This window comes from Tachypleus tridentatus, chromosome 10, assembly GCF_004210375.1.
Source record: "Tachypleus tridentatus isolate NWPU-2018 chromosome 10, ASM421037v1, whole genome shotgun sequence".
NCBI lineage: Eukaryota > Metazoa > Arthropoda > Merostomata > Xiphosura > Limulidae > Tachypleus > Tachypleus tridentatus.
In genome coordinates, this window is record NC_134834.1 from 66,328,409 (window position 1) to 66,349,181 (window position 20,773).

Here is a 20,773-nt window from a genome sequence, read left to right on the forward strand (position 1 = left end):
TATGATGAAAATATCGTCGTCGCTCACAGTCAAAAGTATTGAGGATCACATAAACAACTATTTGGATAATATGATTTGTAATTTCCTCCCAACAATTTTTAATAATGGGAAGACTATGGAGAGCAGAATTACGTTTTGGGATAGGTGTGAAGAGCTAGTCATTCTGGTCCAACTTCCACCATGGCATAAAGCTGGTCTTCTCCCAGACTATTGACAGAAATGACCAGTACGTTGTGGGTCAGTTTCCATTTTCCAAGACAAAGGGAGGGAGAACAAGTGGACAGATCACTAAAAGAGTTACTCGATTAGTAAAAATATATAAATTAACCAGTATTAAAGAGTGAGAGGCTGTGATGCAAGAGAGGAAGTGCTCTACAAAACATCCCTTTTCATAGGGCATTTTGTCCGTTAAAATCTCCCAATATAAAGAATTGAGATTAAATACTGTAAAGTAAGATCAACAAGGTTACAAGTAAAGAGAACAAGAAATATGGATTGCAACAGCCTCCAGTAGTATAATGAGTGCCACAAATATTGTGAGTGCATGCTGCTTAACCAGTAGCACATCACATAGATGAACTTGTCCATCACACAATCTGTTATCTCATTTTAAGGAGAACTGCCAAAAGATAACAACAACAGAGAGTTTATGGGATTTTTTTTCTGTAAGAAGAGACTCACAGGATAATAAAAAATTATAAAGGCCTTAATATCATATCAATTAGAATGGAAACTTTGACAGTTCTATTGTATAAAAGTGTTCAAGATTATTTAAGTGGAGGAGAATTTCCTGTTTAATAGAAGGAGGTCTAATAACCTCCATGGAACCAGGAAACTGAGCAAGTCTATGCCAGATGAACGATATTCCAGTGAAGAGTGCATGATCAAATAACAGTCATGCATCTCAGGACTGATGGAGAAGGGCCTGAGTATTTGCTGGATGCTACGTTGGGAAAAGAACCAGACATAAATATGGATTTGTCAAATCTTAAATCCATGGAGCATAGAAGACTGAACATGACAAGCGAAATATTCTGAGGGAGGTGCAGAAAAATTTTTCTCTACCTCAGCATGTTAGTGGTGTGGAATGCAACAGTATATGTTCAAGGTGAATCAGAAGACATGTGTGTGGATAAGAGATATTGTTTACAATCAGTAACTGTTATATTTGATATTTCTTTACTTATTTAGATTAAGAATGAAAGCATGATGAGTGAAAACCATTACAGTTAATGCACGGTGGGTCCATTTGATACTCATAACTATCATAGTATTTGCCACCAAAACATCAAAGAGCACACATCAATAAACCATGAAAATAATTCTTAGAGTACCCAATCCCCTAACATTGTAAACATTTGAATAGATTAAGAATATAGTCATAACATATAGTTGGGATAACATGCATTGATAGAGGCAGGTGGACATGGAAGTGTAAATGTTAGAATAAGAACAGTAGGAGGTTGCATTATTTCACCTTTATGAGCGAAAACATGTCACACAGATTTTGGGAAAAAAATCAGTAAGAATCTCTAAATCAGGGATTTTAAGTAAATCCCTCTCACTGATCACTCCTTGTGAGAAAGTCAATGTGGCATAGTAACCTCAATAGCCTAATCCCTCATTGACTTCAATTGTATCAAATTAAGTGTTGTAGCATAAATGGTTTGACCAACATTTCTTCAGAATGTAACCTCTTGATTATCTTAGGTCATCCAAGTCCATAAAACAAAAAAAAATCAGTTCCTACTTCCCTCATTCAGCATGGAATCCTAAAAGAGTCCCCTCGGTGTGGATTCCTGTACGTGGTGAGGGGATCTCCCAGGGAAGGTTCTGTTCTTTCAGTGTACCTCTTCTGGGATCTAAACATCCACCAACGTGTTTGCCGTGTATAGCGACCCGTGAAGGGGAGGGAAGGATCCTGATGGTTGTGAGTCCAGCCCTAACACACCACTTTGGCCTTGAATTCCTGTAGACTGGCAGCCTTGGTGTGGCCCCCTTGGGTCAATCAGCTGGTCCACTTGGGCTAGGGTCAACCAAGTACCAGTGTTGGATGTTCTCAACAGGTGTTGTGGACATTGTATCTGATGCTGGTGTTTGGGTATAGTGCTTATTACAAAACCCTGGAATTGCAGTAGTGTCTTAGTTTGACATTGTAGTGTGTCCCCTCGTAGGGCTACATGGTGGGTAGGATCAGTGTACCGAAATATTCCTTTTTATTAGGGATTCTCCAAATAAAAATTTAAATAAAATAGTGAAAAACAGTCCATAGGTAAACAACCACGTCTTGAAGATTTTGAGCAGTAATCTTCAATATCTGTTACACCTGTTGTACCTCATTTTCTTATCCTACATTCTCTTTCAGACAACCATTTTGGGTAAATGTCTCCCTTTTTCATTCAGGAGGGACTAAAGGGACTTGCTGGCTCTCCAAAGTCAGTAAAGAAGCTTCAATATGATGGCATTCAAAGGCTATTGGGGATATACCTATTGAGGTTACACCTCATTCTACTTTGAATTCATCACGAGGAGTTATTGTTGAGAGGGATTTGAAGAACATCCCCGAGTCAGATATTCTTCCTGGTTTCTCCACTCAAGGAGTTTATGCAGTGAGGCATGTCTCTACTCGCAAAGATTGAATTACGATGCCGACTGATATTCTCATTCTGACATTTACATCACCACGTTCACCTGCCTTCATTAAGGCACGTTATCCTAATTGCAGGCTACCGCCATAAATTCCAAACCCTCTCTGATGTTTCCAGTTTTAGCAGTTCGGTCACTCAAAGGCATCATGTCGTGGTTCCTAGACGTGTGCTTGTTGTGGTGGCGAGGGCCATATGTCTATGAATGTGAAACTGACCCTCATTTCGTCAATTGCAATGGCTCTCACCTTCCTACTTTCGTTCTTGCCCTAAATGGTTAGAAAAAAAAAGAGGTGCAGCATTTGAAAACGATTCACAACATCACTTATCCTGAGGCTCGAAAGTTGCTGTCTACTACTTCATCTCGACGTATACTGCTTCACTTCATTCCACTGTTACAGTGGGAGTGGAGATAGATCTCTCTGTGCCTCCAAAAGAATTGTTCTCAAAACAAATGAAAAGTCTTCTGACTTCCATGGTTAAAAAAGTTCATGAATCAACTTCAATACCCATACATTCCAACAAATCCCAAGATCCACTTCCTTTGGTTCTGGGTACAGGCATTTTCTAGGATACATCTTCTCTCCCACCTTACGATGCAAAACGATAATTCGTTCATGTCCTCATTCACCGGAATTCTCTTCCAACAGTAAAGACCTGCCCAATCAATCCAGGATAGGACCCATGTTGGTCGATAGACCTCCCTCGAATAAAGACAGTAAAGAAAAAAGACGTGGTCGTAAACAGAATGGTTCTCCACCCAATTTGTCTACATATAAGTAAAAATGGCCACCTTGATACAATGGAACTGTCGAGTTTTACGCTCTGATCTGGATGACATCAAAACACTGATTACTTTCTACCATCCTGTATGTCTTTCCTTACAGGAAACATTTCGGAAACCTGCCAATACAGTCACCTTCCGGCGGTTGTTTTGTACAGAAATGACAGCCATGGAGGGGTAACACTGTTGGTTGATCAGCATGTGCCCATTCTGTCTTTGCCACTCGACACACCCTTAGAAACCGTAGTCATCCGTATTTCCTTGGGTCATACCATCACTGTTTGTTCTCTCAACCTGTCGCTTAGAGAGACATATGATCAATCAGACCTTGATACTCACATTGGACAGTTGCCGTCTCCCATTTTAATCCTGGGGGACTTTAATGGACATCACAATCTTTCTCTTTTCAATACTGGTTCTTCTACTTATTTTCATGCATTAGTCAGTTCTTTACTGTTATTGATCTCTCAATCTGCTCCCATTCACTATTCTTCTATTTTTCATGAAGAGTTGACAATAATCCACGAGGCATTGATCATTTTCCTATAATTTTGAGAGGGACTTACTGTGGTCGATTCCACTCGTCTCGTTTGCCTCGCTGGAAGCTGGATCACGCAAACTGGCCCTCTTTCACTGATCTTGCAGAACTTGATCCTGCCATCATCTGTAAGCCATCATTAGACGACTGTGTGGCAGATGTAAATGACTGTATTACACAAGAAGCTGCTCAATGTATTTCTAAAACCTCGACACGTTTTCTACGATATCCTCGTCCGTGGTGGAATCCTGCCTGTCACATGGCACGGAAGGCTCAAAAACGGGCCTGGAATACTTTCCTTTGATATCCCACACTCTCGAACAACATCGCTTTCCAGCAGGCCCGTACACATGCTCAGTGGGTAAGACGTCAAAGCCAAAAGGAATCTTCGATTAAGTTCACAACTAGTATATCTTCTATCACCAGTTCTAAAGTCATATGAGACAAGATTCAAAAGGTCAGTGGGCAATATAATTCTGTCCTTCTCTCGATCATGCTCTATAATGGCCAAGTGTAGGTGATTTTTTAGGTGAAAGCTTTTTTTTGGTTATCTAGCACTTCTGCTTCTTTCTCCACCTTCTTAGCCGTCAAGAATCGGGTAGAGCAATCACCCTTTTCCTTTCGAGCTGATTGCCTTTATGACTATAATCTTCCCTTTACACTGGTGTAACTCAAACAGGCCCTTCAGCGGTCTGGCAGTACATCGGTTGGACCTGATGATGTACACTATGAAATGCTGAGCCATCTGTCTCCTGCTTTTCTTGCTATTCTTCTGATTGTTTTTAACCGGATCTGGGAGGAGAATGTTTTTCCCGATGTCTGACGCCAGGCTATTGTTCTACCTTTCTCCAAGCCTGTGAAAAATCTCAAAATTCCTTCAAACTACTGTCCAGTTGCTTTGACAAGCTGTCTTTGTAAGACCTTAGAGAGGATAGTTAATGGTCGTCTTGTTTAGTTCCTCGAATCAGCCTTCTTTCGCCCACCTAGTGTTGGTTCTGACGACAGCGCTCCACTGTGAACCATCAGATCTGTCTTGAAACGCCAATCAGAGAAGCCTTTCTCAAACGACAATATCGTGTATTAATATTCTTTGACATTGAGAAGGCTTATGATACAACATGGATGTATAGCATTTTGCGAGACCTTCATACATATGGGTTACGTGGCAATTTGCTCATTTTTATTAATTTTTTTAATATACATGAGATTACAAGTTCGTGTTGGTTCAGCACTTTCCAGTTCTTTTATATAGGAACTGGAGTCCCTCAGGGCTATGTTTTGAGTGTCACACTTTTCATTATAAAGATTAATGCCATCACTGAACAACTCCTTCTCTCTGTTGCAAACGGGCTTTATGTCGACGACTTTCACATCTCATGTCAGTCGTCGAACATTAGATATATTGACCGGCAGCTACAGACTGCTTTCAATCATTTATTGAAGTGGACCACAGCAAATGATTTTAACTTCTCTCTCTCTAAAACCGTTTTCATGCACTTTTACCGCCAACGGGGTATTCACCTTGATCCTGAACTCTGTATCGGTGAAGTTGTACTGCCTGTGGTCCCTGAGACAAAGTTCTTGGGCTTATGTTTGACCGTAAGCTGACCTTTATACCACACATCAAGCAGCTATGGGTCAAATGTACAAGAGCACTGAACATCCTCTGTGTCCTCTCTTCCATCACTTGAGAAGCAGATCGATGTTCTGTGCTAAAGATATATCGTGCTCTTATTCAATCGAAACTCGACTATGGATCATTGGTCTTTGGTTCTGCCAGAATCTTGGCCTTAAAGATGCTAGACACCATTCATCATCAAGGTCTTCGGCTCTGTACTGGGGCTTTCTGCACTTCCCCAATTCAGAGTGTATACATAGAGCCTCATGAAACATCATCTTTGCACCTCCACCGTTTGCAACTGTTTTTACTGTATGCTTCGAAACTTCATTCCTCACCAAAGCATCCCACCTGAGGTTGTGTTTTACTTCCTCTGTGGGCCATACTTTTTCAGAACAGACAATCTACTATTGCTCCTTTTGGCTATCATATCCAGGCACAGTTGGATGAATTGGGTCTGTCTTTGGATAACATTGCTGTAACCACTGGTCAACCCACCCCACCATGTCTTCTTAAAGTCCCCAAATGTGACCTATCTTTAAGTCATTAAGTAAAGCAGACACTTCTGACTGGAAATACTGTTTGTCATTTGCTGAACATCTTGTGAACCATCATTCCATTCCTATTCATACAGATGGTTCGAAATCAGGTGACTGTGTGAGCTCTGCCATGGATTGTTGTGGTTCGGTGGTCCCCTCTACAGCTTCTGTATTCATTGCTGAACTGTACGCCATTTCTCTTGCCATGGATCACATAGAAGCTGAGCAGTACTTAAACTGCACTATTTATACTGAGTTGCTTAGTTCTCTACTGGCACTGGAATCGCTTCACGTCAGTTCACATCCTGTTCTCGCCGATATTCAAAACCAACTGGCCCATTTCTCTTTAACATCTACTTCTATCCAGTTTTTTCTGGATACCGGGCCTCGTTGGTATTCGCGGGAACAAGCTCGCCGATACCGCAGTCAAATGTATCTACAGCTTCTGTATTCATTGCTGAACTGTACGCCATTTCTCTTGCCATGGATCACATAGAAGCTGAGCAGTACTTAAACTGCACTATTTATACTGAGTTGCTTAGTTCTCTACTGGCACTGGAATCGCTTCACGTCAGTTCACATCCTGTTCTCGCCGATATTCAAAACCAACTGGCCCATTTCTCTTTAACATCTACTTCTATCCAGTTTTTTCTGGATACCGGGCCTCGTTGGTATTCGCGGGAACAAGCTCGCCGATACCGCAGTCAAATGTATCTGCTCTGGCACTGTCATCGCTGTGCTTGTTCCATACATGGACTATGGTCCTGTATTCAAGGCTCGGCTCCGTGCCAGCTGGCAGTCGACTTGAAGTGAGCAACGTGAAAACAAGCTTTTCCAAATAAAACCCCATATTAGATTTTGACCGTCATGCTTTTGTAAGGATCGAAAAGAGGAAGTTGTTCTAACTAGACTACGCATTGGTCACAGTTTTTTTAACACAATGTTTTATTTTATCTGGAACTGATTCACCAGTGTGTAGTCTGTGTAACACTCACAATAAGCACCATTTTACTTTCTTGTTGTTTTTATGACTCTCAACGACGGCACCATTTTAAACATGTTTTGTCCCAACTTTGTCCATAACGTTAAACAGTGTTATTGGTGATGGTGACACTGTCCACCTTGGAAATGTTTTCAGTTTTTTGAACGCCATTAATCTTTTTAATGCTATTTACGTTTTTTAATTTATACATTAGACCTTTTTTAATGTAATTCCATTTTAAGAATCAAAGTACATCCAGTTCAATTTGAAATTAGAAAATATCAGTAACGTCAAAAAACTTCAAACCAGGACAAGAAAGGCCAGCTTCAGGTGACTAACGGTTTGAATTACCTGTTAGTCATCCTAGTGAGTTATTATTAAAATTTTACTATAAGTCTTTTAAAACTTATATTACTTTACTTTTTGCAAATGGCCAAAACGTCAAATAACTCGAAACCAGGACTGAAAAGGCCAACTTCAGGTGATTGACGCTGCAGAAAGTCCTTTACAATTTGTATTACTGAAGTTTTCCTCTTAACGTTGTAGACTAGATGTAAACATTGGTTTTATGCTATTTATGTTTTTTTATTTTGTTTTCTTTTACGAATTTTTCTAAATTTCCTTTAATTTTAACTTTTTACCGGATGTTTAGCGCAGATAGCCTAGCTGGTTTTTGCCATAAAACACCAAATCAACCAACCAACCATCCTAAAAGAGGATGCTTTACAAGCACATCTCATGAATAGAATAGAGAAATGTTTAACAGATGAGTCAGGTTTAATGTAAGTGGTAAATAAATATTTAAGTATCGGTTTGATATTAATGAAAAATAAAAATATTATTTTTGATCAAATATTTGGGTTCAGGTGTAGAACAAATGAAATAATAGAATTTTATTTTGTAAGCTCTTCGAGGAAGGTTGGAGGAACTGTGTTCATGATACTAAGGATGTAATGTAGGTTTACGTTAATTGAAGATGATGTAAATATATAAGACATTATATGATGATGAAGGATTGAAGGGAGTGATTGTTCTTCAATATCCCATATGGGAAGAGCCACCATCTTTTATGTTATCCTCTTTTCTTTTAAACTGAATTCTTACATGCTTTTTTTTAAAAGGAATTGCCCTATTTTTAATTAATCGAATTTTTTGAACAACAATTCAAGGTTCTATGGTCATTTTTAACAGTTACCTCCGCACAAGTATTTTAATAAATTTAGGATATTTGGTTATTTTTTCCCCCAGTATTCACAGATGACGTAAAATCGCATAACAGAAAGTTGTTGAAATATTTGTAAAAACAATAATGTGTAAAGTTAAATACGGAACTGAATAGACACCGAAATTTGGAAAACTTCTGATTAAATAAAAGTTCAAACACTAATACCGTATATATAACGAACAATGTTTTACATAGCTTCGCTCAAACCCAAATGCAAAAGCTTGCTAACCAGTGTCATTTCTTCGGTAAGAAACTCACAATGCTGCGTTTGTTTTGTTGTGACTTTAATATTGTTCTTGTGCTGAAATATCAGGGTGTCTTGTAACTTTTATATTGCGCTTTCTCTTACTCCGATCGAGTTTGTTGTTTGTGTGGCCAAAAGAGCTGACTTGTATCTGATAGCTTTGGCGGTTTGACGCTGTTTATTTTGCTGACATAAATTTTTTCATCATATGTCCGTTAACGCACTGTGATTTACACATGCAGAAAAAAAAGGTATTACTTGCTCATAAAGGAAATACGAAAGCTCAGCATATGGGTTTAAATGCAGATCACATGTAGCTATAAAACTGAAGTGTCTGACTTATCTGTGTCGAAACGTTGGTAAGTTATTCAATAACCTTCATATTTTAGACTTTTAGTGTCTTCATCCTTTGACATTCCTTAAAAGAATCCATGATAATACTGTCTAGTTCTTTTATTTAGTGCTATTCGTTTCTCATATTTGCTTTTTAAAACTAAATACAACTAATTATACAACCAAGTATAATTAATAAAATACAATGTCGAGAATGAAATATTTTATTTATTACACTTTCATTTTAACGTTCTATTTTTACCATGATCAACCTTCTAAGGAAAAATAAATTTTTGTATCATCTCGATCTACCTTCAACATACAATTTCAAAATTCAACAATTTAGTTCATTTACATCCTTCCTGAATACACCAAAATATATATTTATTTTTGGAGCACAACTACACCATTTGTTATATTCGTTCTAATCACTGAGTAAAACTCTGGATTTTAGCATTACAACACCGTGAAACTACCCCTAACCACCTGGGAATTAGATAAATAAATTCCTTCAGTTTCCTTACACTTCTTTGTCTGTGCCTCCCTGAATACTCCAAACCGCATCTCAGATCTTCCCAATTGCATGAAAATACTATTTTGATTCATATTTAGTTTTCTTTAATCATCGAAATCCCCATTGAAGTTTTCTTGGAACACAAATATTAATACATTGGTTGCCTTCAGCCGCTCTAAGTACAGCTTTCTTGGATCTTACATTTCCAGAATTCAGCATAATGTCTACTATTCAGCCTTACCAAGTACTCCAAACCCATCTCAAACTTCTTTGAGTATACAAGTATTAATACATTTACTCCCATTCAGCTTCTCCATGTATCAGAACTCATCACGTCCATCCCTCTCAACTGGATGAAATGCGACTCCCTTCATTGTTTTTACAATATTATTGGAAAATTTTCTGTTTCCTGAGTTAATATATTTTGTCATTTAACTATTGTTTATAGAAGCACAAAGTATATTAAGAATTGATTGTTATTAATTTATATTTATTATATTAGCAAATGTCATCATAATGTCAGATTATTAAATCGGATGTTAATGAAGTGAATAGAGTAAATGATTCATAAGTATTCACTCTTTAAAAAGGGCTGTAAAAACTGTTTCTCACAATGGATTCTTTATTTCCAACATCCTAGAATCTTGACATCTCTCAAATAATGAACACGTGGACTGGACAAATGGGATATCCATACATCAATATCACAAGGGATAAGGTTAACCCCCACACATTCCACGTTCAACAACAACGATTTCTGATTAGTCCTGAGAGCGCTGCTGTAGCTGATGACGATTCTCCTTTCGGGTAAGTGTAAATATCTTTAAATAATTTAACTAAAACTGCCAACAGAATTATAGAACACCGGACACATGAAATAAATTTAAAATACTTGGTCTTGTTAAGAATTTTATCTTCCAAAATATAATTTAAGGGATCGAATCTTCCTGAGTTTACAAGAAATATGGAGAAGTTTTAAATGGTTGTGTTCCTTTATTTATGCTTTATTTTACGCTATTTTGGGTAATTATATTTTTCATACAGTTATTGATTTTGTAATCACCAAACTTACAGAGTTTTGTTAACAATAGCTGGTACATTAATTTTAAAGTTATATTGCTTTGTTATTTATCGTTAAAAAATAAAGAAACGTAACAGGACTTCACAAGATGATGCGTTATTTCATTTACCGTGTTTCCGAAGCAGGGTAATTAAGATAGCCCATTCATTGTGGATAATACAATAAAGATATTCCATCTGCGGTACACTGGAGATAAGATACCTTTTAGAAATAGAGTGACGTCACGTTAGTCACTATTTTTTTTTCTACAAGAACTTTGGGCTCCTATACACTAACATTTAGTCAATGCTTGAACCCAAATAGTTTTTCTTCAAGTTCAAAATAAAGCTTGGGAAAGAATAGGTCTACAAAGCAGCTACGTTCTGTCAATAACGAATTAGAAAATCAGTTAATAATTTATTTTCTAGATTGCTTAAAAATTCACTTTAACAGTTAACTATAAAAACATATCTTGTTTGTCGTTGTTTATGATTATACCTATTACACCGAAAACCTAAAATCTGTAGTTAAGCAACTAGGCAAAAGCTGACTAGGATGAGGTTCTTACGCCTTAAGTGAAATTTTTCCCACTTTTTACTGGTATGATTAAATACACAACATACGTAATTAACGAAAAAAAGACAAAAATATTTATTCCTTGTTGTTGAAATTAAAATAAACGTGTTTGCCAAAAATATGTAAATATATTCATCTTGTCTGAATTTTTTTAGTTAGTCAGTTAGTTATCACCATTAGATTCCATCTAGGAACATCGGGCCGCAATCGCTTGCGGATTCTTCAACAAGTATTTAAGTGAGTAGGTTGTTAGCCCACTGCACCGAGCCTTCCCTACTTTAGTCACTGATCACGATCAGTCACTGCAAAACACTTTTACTTTGCTTTGGGGCTGTGGATTTGCCGTAAGATGTACGATCAAACTTAACTATTCGATCAAACAAGAGTAATTCAAGAGATGGTGGAAGGCTATGTTTATTAGCTACTTTCTCTCTGGTGTGCAAGTTTAAAATTAGGGACAGCTGGGAACAGGTAATCCTTATGTGGCTGGTTGGTTGAAGTTTAGTAGCGCAAAGCAATATGGCTATCTGCGCCAAAAAAAACATTAAGAAGGGAAAAGGTGTTAAACTATAAAAAGTAAAAAGCTAAATAATGCTCCAATATTACATAAAAATTAAGATATTTTAAAATGCTAATTCCCCTTTAAAAGCTAAAAATGCAGTCAAGCAGGACAGTAGTGCCATCGTGAACGACACTGGTTCAACGTCATTGGTAAATCCTTGTATAGCTTTGGGCCAAAATAAATAAACCTTTACTGAAGGTACTTTATAGCAAATACTCATGATTACAGAAACAACTAACAAAATTATAACAATAGTTTCATTTTAGTTTTGACAAAATGTTTAATCTTTCAGCTATGTTTGGGAGATACCATTAAGTTACCACAGCAGTAAAAGTAAAAATCCTCAGATATACTGGTTGCGAACAGACAAAGAGGGTAAGTAATATAGTAATGTTCTTTTAAGAAATTATTTAGCATTCCATGTTGGTCTATTCTATTTTACATCTAATGATATTAAGCTGTTTAAAACACATAACGATTTTAATATATCAAACGATACAAATGCCATCATATTACAGCTATTTAACAAAAACGAAACTTCTATTGACTCAAAAACGTTGAAAAATGTTACTAAAATATAGAGCTTTTAAATATTGTTTTCAGATAAAAAAATAAACACAACAACCATCATCAAATAAAGCGAAAATTAAAAAAAAAACAAATTTTTGAAGAAAGTACTATTTGTATGAGAGTCAAAACTGTTAGGATTTTGTTATTCATAACACGTAGTTTTAATATATGTTTATACTGTTATTTTAAGCAAACGTAAAAGTCGTATCATTCATTAATGTGTGTATTTGTATGTACGTTCATGCAATAAAACTGGTAAATCCCGTCATTCTTTACGGGCCAACTACTGTCTAATAGTATTTCACTTCGGAATTGTTTATTTTACGTGGCTATCAACAAGGTCTTTAAGTTCAATATAACATTTTCGTGTAAAGTGATGGACTATTTACATCAGTCCGTTTAACGAAGAGACAACGAACTCTGGGAGTAGAAATATGTATTCGGTCAACAAAGGAATCATTACGATGAGTTTAATGTAATGAAATATCACATTCTTAATCATAAAGGTGTCAAGACACTGACTGATAAACGTAAACATTTATTATACACTTTATTGTTATTCAACACAAAAGATAATTTATCGAGGCTAACATTCGCTGACTAATGCAAAATCTTTCCGCCCCACAATTCCAACATGATCAATTATGATACCAGAAAAGTCATAAAATACATAGAAAATCGAAGACTGTTTATATCACTGGGATGTGTAAAAAAAAGTATTTTTTTTTACAAAATTTCATGTAAATGTGTTGAAATAATGTGAATAGTTCATGAAATCCGAAACTGTATTTTACTTTCGCCGATGAAACTGAGCGAACATTTTAAAATTGCCTATATCTCTGTTTGGGACCTGCACAGTACACCTTTGTACTAAATTTCATGCAAATTGTTGAAACCAAGCCAAATAATTCATCAAAACCCCTAACATTACTTCCCATTGTTGGATATACAAGACTGTTTAATGTAAGTGTTATTATTTAACTTATTTTAACTGAGTTAATATTCAATGATTGTTTAGTTTTAATAACAAGAGAGTTAAAAGTTAAACATTTTAAAAGCAATAGTTATGACAAATTTGGTTGCGTAACTCTGTTGTGTTTGTTATAGCAAAACCTCTTAGGGCTATCTGTTGTGTTCACCGAGGGGAATTGAACCCTTTGATGTCAGCGGTATAAATACGTGGACATTCCGCTGTACCAGCATGGGATTACGTTGTGTTATATTGTTGTCTAGGCTTTGCTAATATTGTTGACATCACATTACTCGAATTTTCGTTATTTTTCATGCCTCAGTACACGAGGTATAAATATAGGTGTCTTCGAGCGCGTGTGTGTTTTCCTTACAGCAAAGCCACATCGGGCTATCTGCTCAGCCCACCGAGGAGAATCGAACCCCTGATTTTAGCGTTGTAAATCCGGAGACATACCGCTGTACTAGCGGGGGGCATCTTCGAGCGCAATTGGAGAAGAAGTATAAGGTGAAACAAAGTTAGAGAAAAGTTCAGTAATACAAAAGTTATAAAACGTGAAGTTAGCCGGCGTGTGAGTGGTTAACCATGATAAGCGATATATTAAAGCGAGGTTCACAGTTTAATAGAGATAAAAAGAATAATTTGTCTTACCCAAAGGCGTTCTAAAAGATAAAAGTGTAATATTTCATAATGTATTTTTTTAAATACGTTCGAATTGTTTTGAATATATTATTTTAAAACAAGTGGATTATGCGCTGTCTGTTTATTGTTCGAATTTATAGCCAAAAAGTTATACACCTACTGTTGAAGAATTCCAGTCCACATATATAATAAAACTCTGATGCCCCTAAAATGTACAAAAGTGGACATACCTCATTTTTTGTACGCATATGTATGAGAACAGCAAATTTTTTTTCTTCCAAAATATGGCAAAGTAAATGTCAAAATCTAATATAACACTTTTTATGGCATCCTTATCCCCTATGATTGCCAAAAAAAAGGATGGTAAAGCTCACCATTTTCATTTTTCAATATGCGAGATTTCCGGAAAATTATCTTCAACCTAATTCTATGCTAAGTGGTCAAAATATGACAGAGTAAGTGACCAAAACCTCAAAATTGTATATATTTTTGTAACGTGTGACGTTCTCCCTCTATTAAGACTCAAAATTAACTGATGTATTTTTGAAGGTCAATATGTTGGGTGCATATGAATTAGTTTTTGTGACACGTTTCAAATTGCTGTAAATAAGATCTCACAAGAGCCATGTGTATATATGTATATATATATACATACATATATTTTGGATTTAGGCCTTTTTAATGATTTTGTGGTGTGAAAGATTATCCAAAAATATAAAATAATAATAACATGTTTCTACACGTATCGGACCAAAATATAACTATAACAAGTTTTAAGTCAATTTGCCAAGAAATTAAAGCATGGTGATCGATTGTAAAGTGTTTGGAAGAATAAAGAAAGAAAAATAAACAGAAATACATCGTCTCTCTGTCGAGACAGAAATACTTATGTTCAACGCAAAATATTTGAAATACTGCTTGTCTCAAACAAAGTAAAAACGCTTCACATGTTAAAATATTTGAAAAAAACGTGTAATTTTTGTTGACGAAAAGAAGCCACAAAATTTATATAAAACGTCAATTAAATAATAAAAATGCCAGCTGTGACCTGTGTATTTCTTTAACATTGCATATAGTTCTAAGCTCAAAGTAGAAGTGAAATTAGTTTGTTATGTTTATATAATATACAAACAAATTATTCACAAATTTTCAGCCTCACCAAAAACAAACTCATCAAGAATAGGGAAACATATAGGCTTTCAGTTTTGCTTGTTCGACGATAAGGCTAAGAGCTTATAACATTAAAAAAAAAAGGGTTTTAATTCTCATGTGGACAGAGCACAGATAGCTTATTGTGTAGCTCCGCGCTTGTAAACAACAACAAAATATTATTTTTTTACTTTTCACTGCAAAACGACTATATTATTATATTCAATGAAAATTATATAACTACTGAAAATAACACTTCTTGTTTAACTTCTAGGCTTTTCTGGTTTTATGTACGTATTAGAGTTCTATACCTATAATGGTAAACAACTATTGCATGCATTTATATGTATAACTTCAGGTAATAAAAAAGTGCATGTGAACATCCATATACAGACTGGTTAACTATTGCAATATTACCCCGTACATCTGGTGAATAACAGGTTGGTTGGTTGTTTTGAAGGTAAACACAAAGCTACACAATGGGCTATCTGTACTCTGCTCACCACGGGTATCGAAGCTAGGTTCTAGCGTTGTAAGTCCATAGACATACCGCTGTACATATGGGTGGAGAATAACAGGACACACTACAAATTCGGGATTTTTTCGTTTCTTTCATATTATTCACTCGAAGTAACTTCGTTTTCGATAGGTAGATGTATGTACAGAGAGCAAAAATGTGAAAATAAGACGTTCAAGCCCCTCGGTGGGACAGCGCAAAATCTTCGGAGTTACAACGCTAAAATCAGAGGCTCGATTCCACTCAGTGGATACAACAAATTGACCGATGTGTCTTTGCTATAAGAGAAGCACACACACATAATATTGAAAATCAAAATAGTTGACAAGGAAAAGCTTCATAAGTATCCTTTACTTCATTTATAAGCCAGGATTCTTGTTAAAAACTAAATTTAGTTTTAACAGCAGTAAACTTAAGACACAAGAGTGAGATTTGTTTTGCCACACTGTTTTTAATTCACGCGTGTCATGTGTATTATAACGAATATCTCATTAAACTGTTATTACTTGCTTTGTAGAACAGCTGGATATTGCCTTGGAAGATGGCATAGAAGGATGGTTTAAATTCAATGTCAACCAGTTTGGATTTTATATGATAAACTATGAGGAAAACGACTGGCAGAAGATAATTGACCTGTTAAAGAAGAACCATAAGGTAGAAGTATTCCAATCAGATTGATCTTTAATAATATTTTCCTGTACTTATATAATGATAATCCACAAATACTTATCAGTTAATTTTCTTTTTACGACTAATAATTTTTTTTAAAGGTGTGGAGCCCATCCAATCGTGCCAACGTCATCAGCGATTCATTTTTCTTAGCACGTGCGGGGTATTTGAAATATTCCGTTCCTCTTGAACTATCCACGTACTTGAAAGATGAGCGTCACCTGGTGCCGTGGGAAACAGCTAATATGGTTCTAAGTTACATTAGTAAACCACTGGAGAACAGCGAATCAAAGTTCTTGCTGAAGGTAATACCCCAATTTTAAAACAGAACAATATTTATGCATTGTAATGCCCAAAAGATGTTGAAACAAACTAGCTTCGAGTTTAACATACTACTTTTGTATTTTATTATCTGTTCGCTTTTATTTTTCTTACTGGTACTCGGTAAATTACATGAATCTGTTAAGAGTATTATTTATTTAAGTGATTATTTCGTGTAGAGTGTTTTTACTCTCGAATGAGGAGTATTTTAACTCGTCTTAAAGATATATTAAATGATATGTGCGATTGTACAATAAATCAGGTAATGATAACAGAAAGTTTGTAACGTTTGTCCAAGATAAAATATTCAAATAGGCATAAACTGTATGTGTCAGCCAAATACATTAAAATTTAAATACGTAAATAATCTATGCCTTTAAATAACACAGCTTTTATTCATTCTCTTCTAAGAGCACTTGGTGATTAGTCTTCTGGGAATATAAATATTTGAATTTCTCTTAGTTTTCCTGGATAACCTCTTCCATTTCTCCAAGGATATTTTAATTACAAAAATCCTCTAAAATTATTTGTTTTCACTTATGGTGATATATTGCAGTTTGCTGTTCATTTCTTCTCAAGCTAATATGAGTAGCTCAAGACTGTGCAACAGGTGCTGTTCATTAGCTTCCTACGTGTCCTTTAGTCCGTCAGTTATACTCTTTGTTGAATTTTGCACGATAGTTCCGAAACGAAGAATTCCTAAGCCTAAAATAATATATTGAAGTTCTGATCTGATTTACCAAAACGCCTCGTGAGCTCTGAATTTTCATATTTTTACTTTTGGCTATCAAAATAAAAGTGGTATCATCAATAAGATGTAATTTGGACATCATTAGACATCTTCTACTGAAACTGGTCAATAGGTTTCTTTTCATTTTGATTATTGAGTGACATGATTGTTGTTTATTTATGTTCCATGTAAAATAATGGTAGTTTAGGTGTTGTTCTCCAGTTGGTTCGTTTCCAAATATCCTCCAGCAAGTTCTGCAAAGTTTCAATACCAATGATCATAAAACTACACACTTGCATCACAGTCGAATAAACCTAACACTGGGTCAAACATATACTTGACATACAAAATAATAATAACCCATTATTATTATTATATGAGTATATCTATAAGAAAATACCGAAACACATATCATACAAATTTATAAAACTACACTATTCATAATATCTCAGGAAATAAACTTTTCATCTTTTGGTGAACTTACGTTGTTTAGCCATTTGACGTAACAGCATTTTTCATGAATAACGACAGTGTCCTACAGTGCATTATAGTGTTAGCACTTAGTTCCTAATGTAATGTTTGATGAATACGTTTTGTTTATGACGATTGGTTGGTTGGTTCTGGGGTTTTATGGCGCAAAGCAGCGCGACTATCTTCGTCCAACCACCTTTGTAAATATAAAACAAAATAACAAGTAAAAATAAAAACAAGTTAACAACAAAATGCCCAAAAGTAAGGTAAAAATTCAAATAGAAATAAAAAGGCTAATGGCCAGTTATGACAAGGTATGGTAAAACATACTCTCAAACACGTATTTCCTAATAAATAGTGCACTGCTTTGAGAAAGTATCATTTGTTGGTTGGTGTTTTGTGCCACAAAGCAGTAATGCTATCTGCTCCAAACAGACCAGTAAATATATATATATATATATATATATATATCAATAATCAAAATAAGAAACCTAAAGCATAAAAAGTTAAGCAAAAATAAAAAGACCAAAATATACAGTTGTTTAGTCGTTAAACAATAGTAAAAAATAAAATAGAAGTAAAAAAGGCCTGTAAAAAGTAAAAAAACTAAAAACACGATCATTCTGAACATTATTACTATTGCCAATGTCTAACGCTAAAGGTAAAGAAAGCATGAAACTTTCTGTAAAACACTATCTGGTATAAGATGTGGAATCTCACTGGTAATACTATTTTACACTTTTGATTCTGGCTTTAAAAACTACGTTGAATAGACATTTACGTGTCTAATATTATCACTGACTTACGGGTATGCAAAATTATTTCTCGTATTTGAAAATCCTATACGTTTGTATCAGGAAAGAGCGAAAATATCGTGTTTAACAAATGATTTATCAGTGCTCGTTTCTTACGTTTTATAGAAGTACATAAAGTCCTTAACAGCAGACGTTGTAGCCGAACTCGGATGGAGTGATGAAAACGATGATCACTTGAAAAAGTAAGTTACACATTTTAATTAGTTTTAAGTTTATAAAGTAAGTTAAACATTTTAATTAGTTTTAAGTTTATAAAGTAAGTTAAACATTTTCATTAGTTTTAAGTTTATAAAGTAAGTTACATATTTTAATTAGTTTTAAGTTTAAAAGTAAGTTACATATTTTAATTAGTTTTAAATTTAAAAAGTAAGTTATACATTTTAATTTGTTTTAAGTTTAAAAAGTGAGTTACGCATCTTAGTGAGTTTTAAGTTTAAAACTCTACACTTATAAATAAATGTGATCAGATAATTAGCTTATCTATTGCACCTAAAGAGTTTTCAGAAACTAGTAACAGTATGAAAAAACACTGAAAAAGAAGCTAGATGAGTGAAATCATTTGTACTTGAGTTGTATATTAGTTGTAAAATATATCGTTGTCTCTTAGAGAAGCACTATAAAATATTGTTATGTAAACACTGATCGAATTCAACATTGATAACTTCACCCCGAACTGGAATCTTGGGCTCAGACCTGATTAGATTAAAAAAGTAGTAAAACCATTTTTGTCTCATACTTCTATGTGCCTTTGATCGCATGTTACCTATTAACACGCAAGTCACATAAATATATTCTAAGAATATTAGAATTAACCCTAGCAAATATTACTAGAGTATATATTTTACACGGAAAATGAGCTATTTTACTAATGTATGTTTTTTTTTATCAGTTCTTTACACTGAGTATCATAGCAGGCCGATGTGTAATATTCCTCAATTTGATGTAGTCGCATATTGCGCTGGAAGCGGACTACTTGAAAATAAGTTCATAATTAGAGATTTCGTAGAAGAAAGATGTTTTAAAATTTTTCGAGGTTAACATGAAAATATAAAGATAGAAAATAACATTCTGCATTTTCTGTGTGGAAACAGCAAGTATATAAACTAGAATTCATTCATTACTATTATTAGTGTTGAAATATCACGAATTCAAAGGTAACTCCGGAGGAAAGCCATGTCTAAAATGGTTACGGTGCTCATAAAATTGTTTCGTCTCCCTTTGGGAAAGCGGTAAGTTCACGGATTTACAACGCTAAGATACAGGATTCGATTCTAAGTCGTGAATCACAGTTAGTCTATCAGCGGCTTGAATAATAAAAGTACGTATGAACATGCTTTACTGTATTTTTAAAATACAGAAGCTCAAAGTTCACTAGGTAAGAATGAAGAGCTCAATCTGGTTTTATGTTTGGTGAGTAGTCAGAATATCTTTTCTATCCTATCCTTACCTCCTCTAAAGAAAAAATTCAAAGATGGATCATGTTGAGTTATCTTCAAAGTTATACCAATGCAATGTAAGAAGAAATTGCTTTATAACTCAACTTGGAGTAATGTGTCATTAAACTTGCTTCAGATAATATATAATTTGAAATTTCGAAAGATTATTTGTGCGATTTATAAGAAAAGTCAGACGCTATTTGTTGGACGTCATGTTGATGTTTACCCATTTTACTTCTTTTCCGATAATGTGTGCAAGTAAATTTGTCTTTGAATTACTGTATTCATTACAACCTTTATTTTTCATACTTGTATCAACTAAACGTTGGTAACCTGTACTTCCCTGCATATATTTCTGTAGTTATGAGAAATGTTTTCAGGTTATGGTAATTGTCATTTCATGTAACATTGTCTTTATTACATTGTGTCAGATATACATTTTAAATATTGCCATCAATCAGAAACGAGGACCAACATCAGTAACACCATTGTTTCATATACGAACATTAGTGATTTCAACAAAAAAGAATTCCAACGTCTTTGTAATAAAGTAGTCTAACAGAGCATTAGAATAAAAATAATAATAACCTTACATGGAAACTGAACCTTATCCTACGGATGTTTATGACAAATGCACATTTACTTTCATTCCAGACGAACCAGAGTAACAGTTTTAAATTTAGCATGTGGAGTAGAAGACGAAGAATGCCTTAACAACGCAACCGAATTGTTGAGACAATGGAAAGATGGGAAGAAGTAAGCATGGCGGATTTTGTTAGGTATCATTAGAGGTAGATTTATCTTTCCTGCACGGTTAAAGTCCGTTAGAAGATACTGTTTATGGTTTCTACAGTTAATTTTGT

At 34.9% G+C, this 20,773-nt stretch overlaps 1 protein-coding gene across 5 annotated transcripts in view; it reads left to right on the forward strand.

Moving 5' to 3' along the window:
- The window catches only part of LOC143229476 (uncharacterized), a 449,330-nt gene that overhangs the window by 89,461 nt on the left and 339,096 nt on the right, over nt 1-20,773 (forward strand). For 4 of the 5 annotated variants that reach the window (XM_076461844.1, XM_076461843.1, XM_076461846.1 and 1 more), the window contains 6 exons: nt 10,063-10,229; nt 11,913-11,995; nt 15,986-16,122; nt 16,239-16,442; nt 18,580-18,656; nt 20,565-20,666. In XM_076461844.1, coding sequence (XP_076317959.1) covers nt 10,063-10,229; nt 11,913-11,995; nt 15,986-16,122; nt 16,239-16,442; nt 18,580-18,656; nt 20,565-20,666 — 770 coding nt within the window. The remainder of the gene's footprint in view (nt 1-10,062; nt 10,230-11,912; nt 11,996-15,985; nt 16,123-16,238; nt 16,443-18,579; nt 18,657-20,564; nt 20,667-20,773) is intronic. The other variant, XR_013015900.1, reaches the window with a different exon arrangement.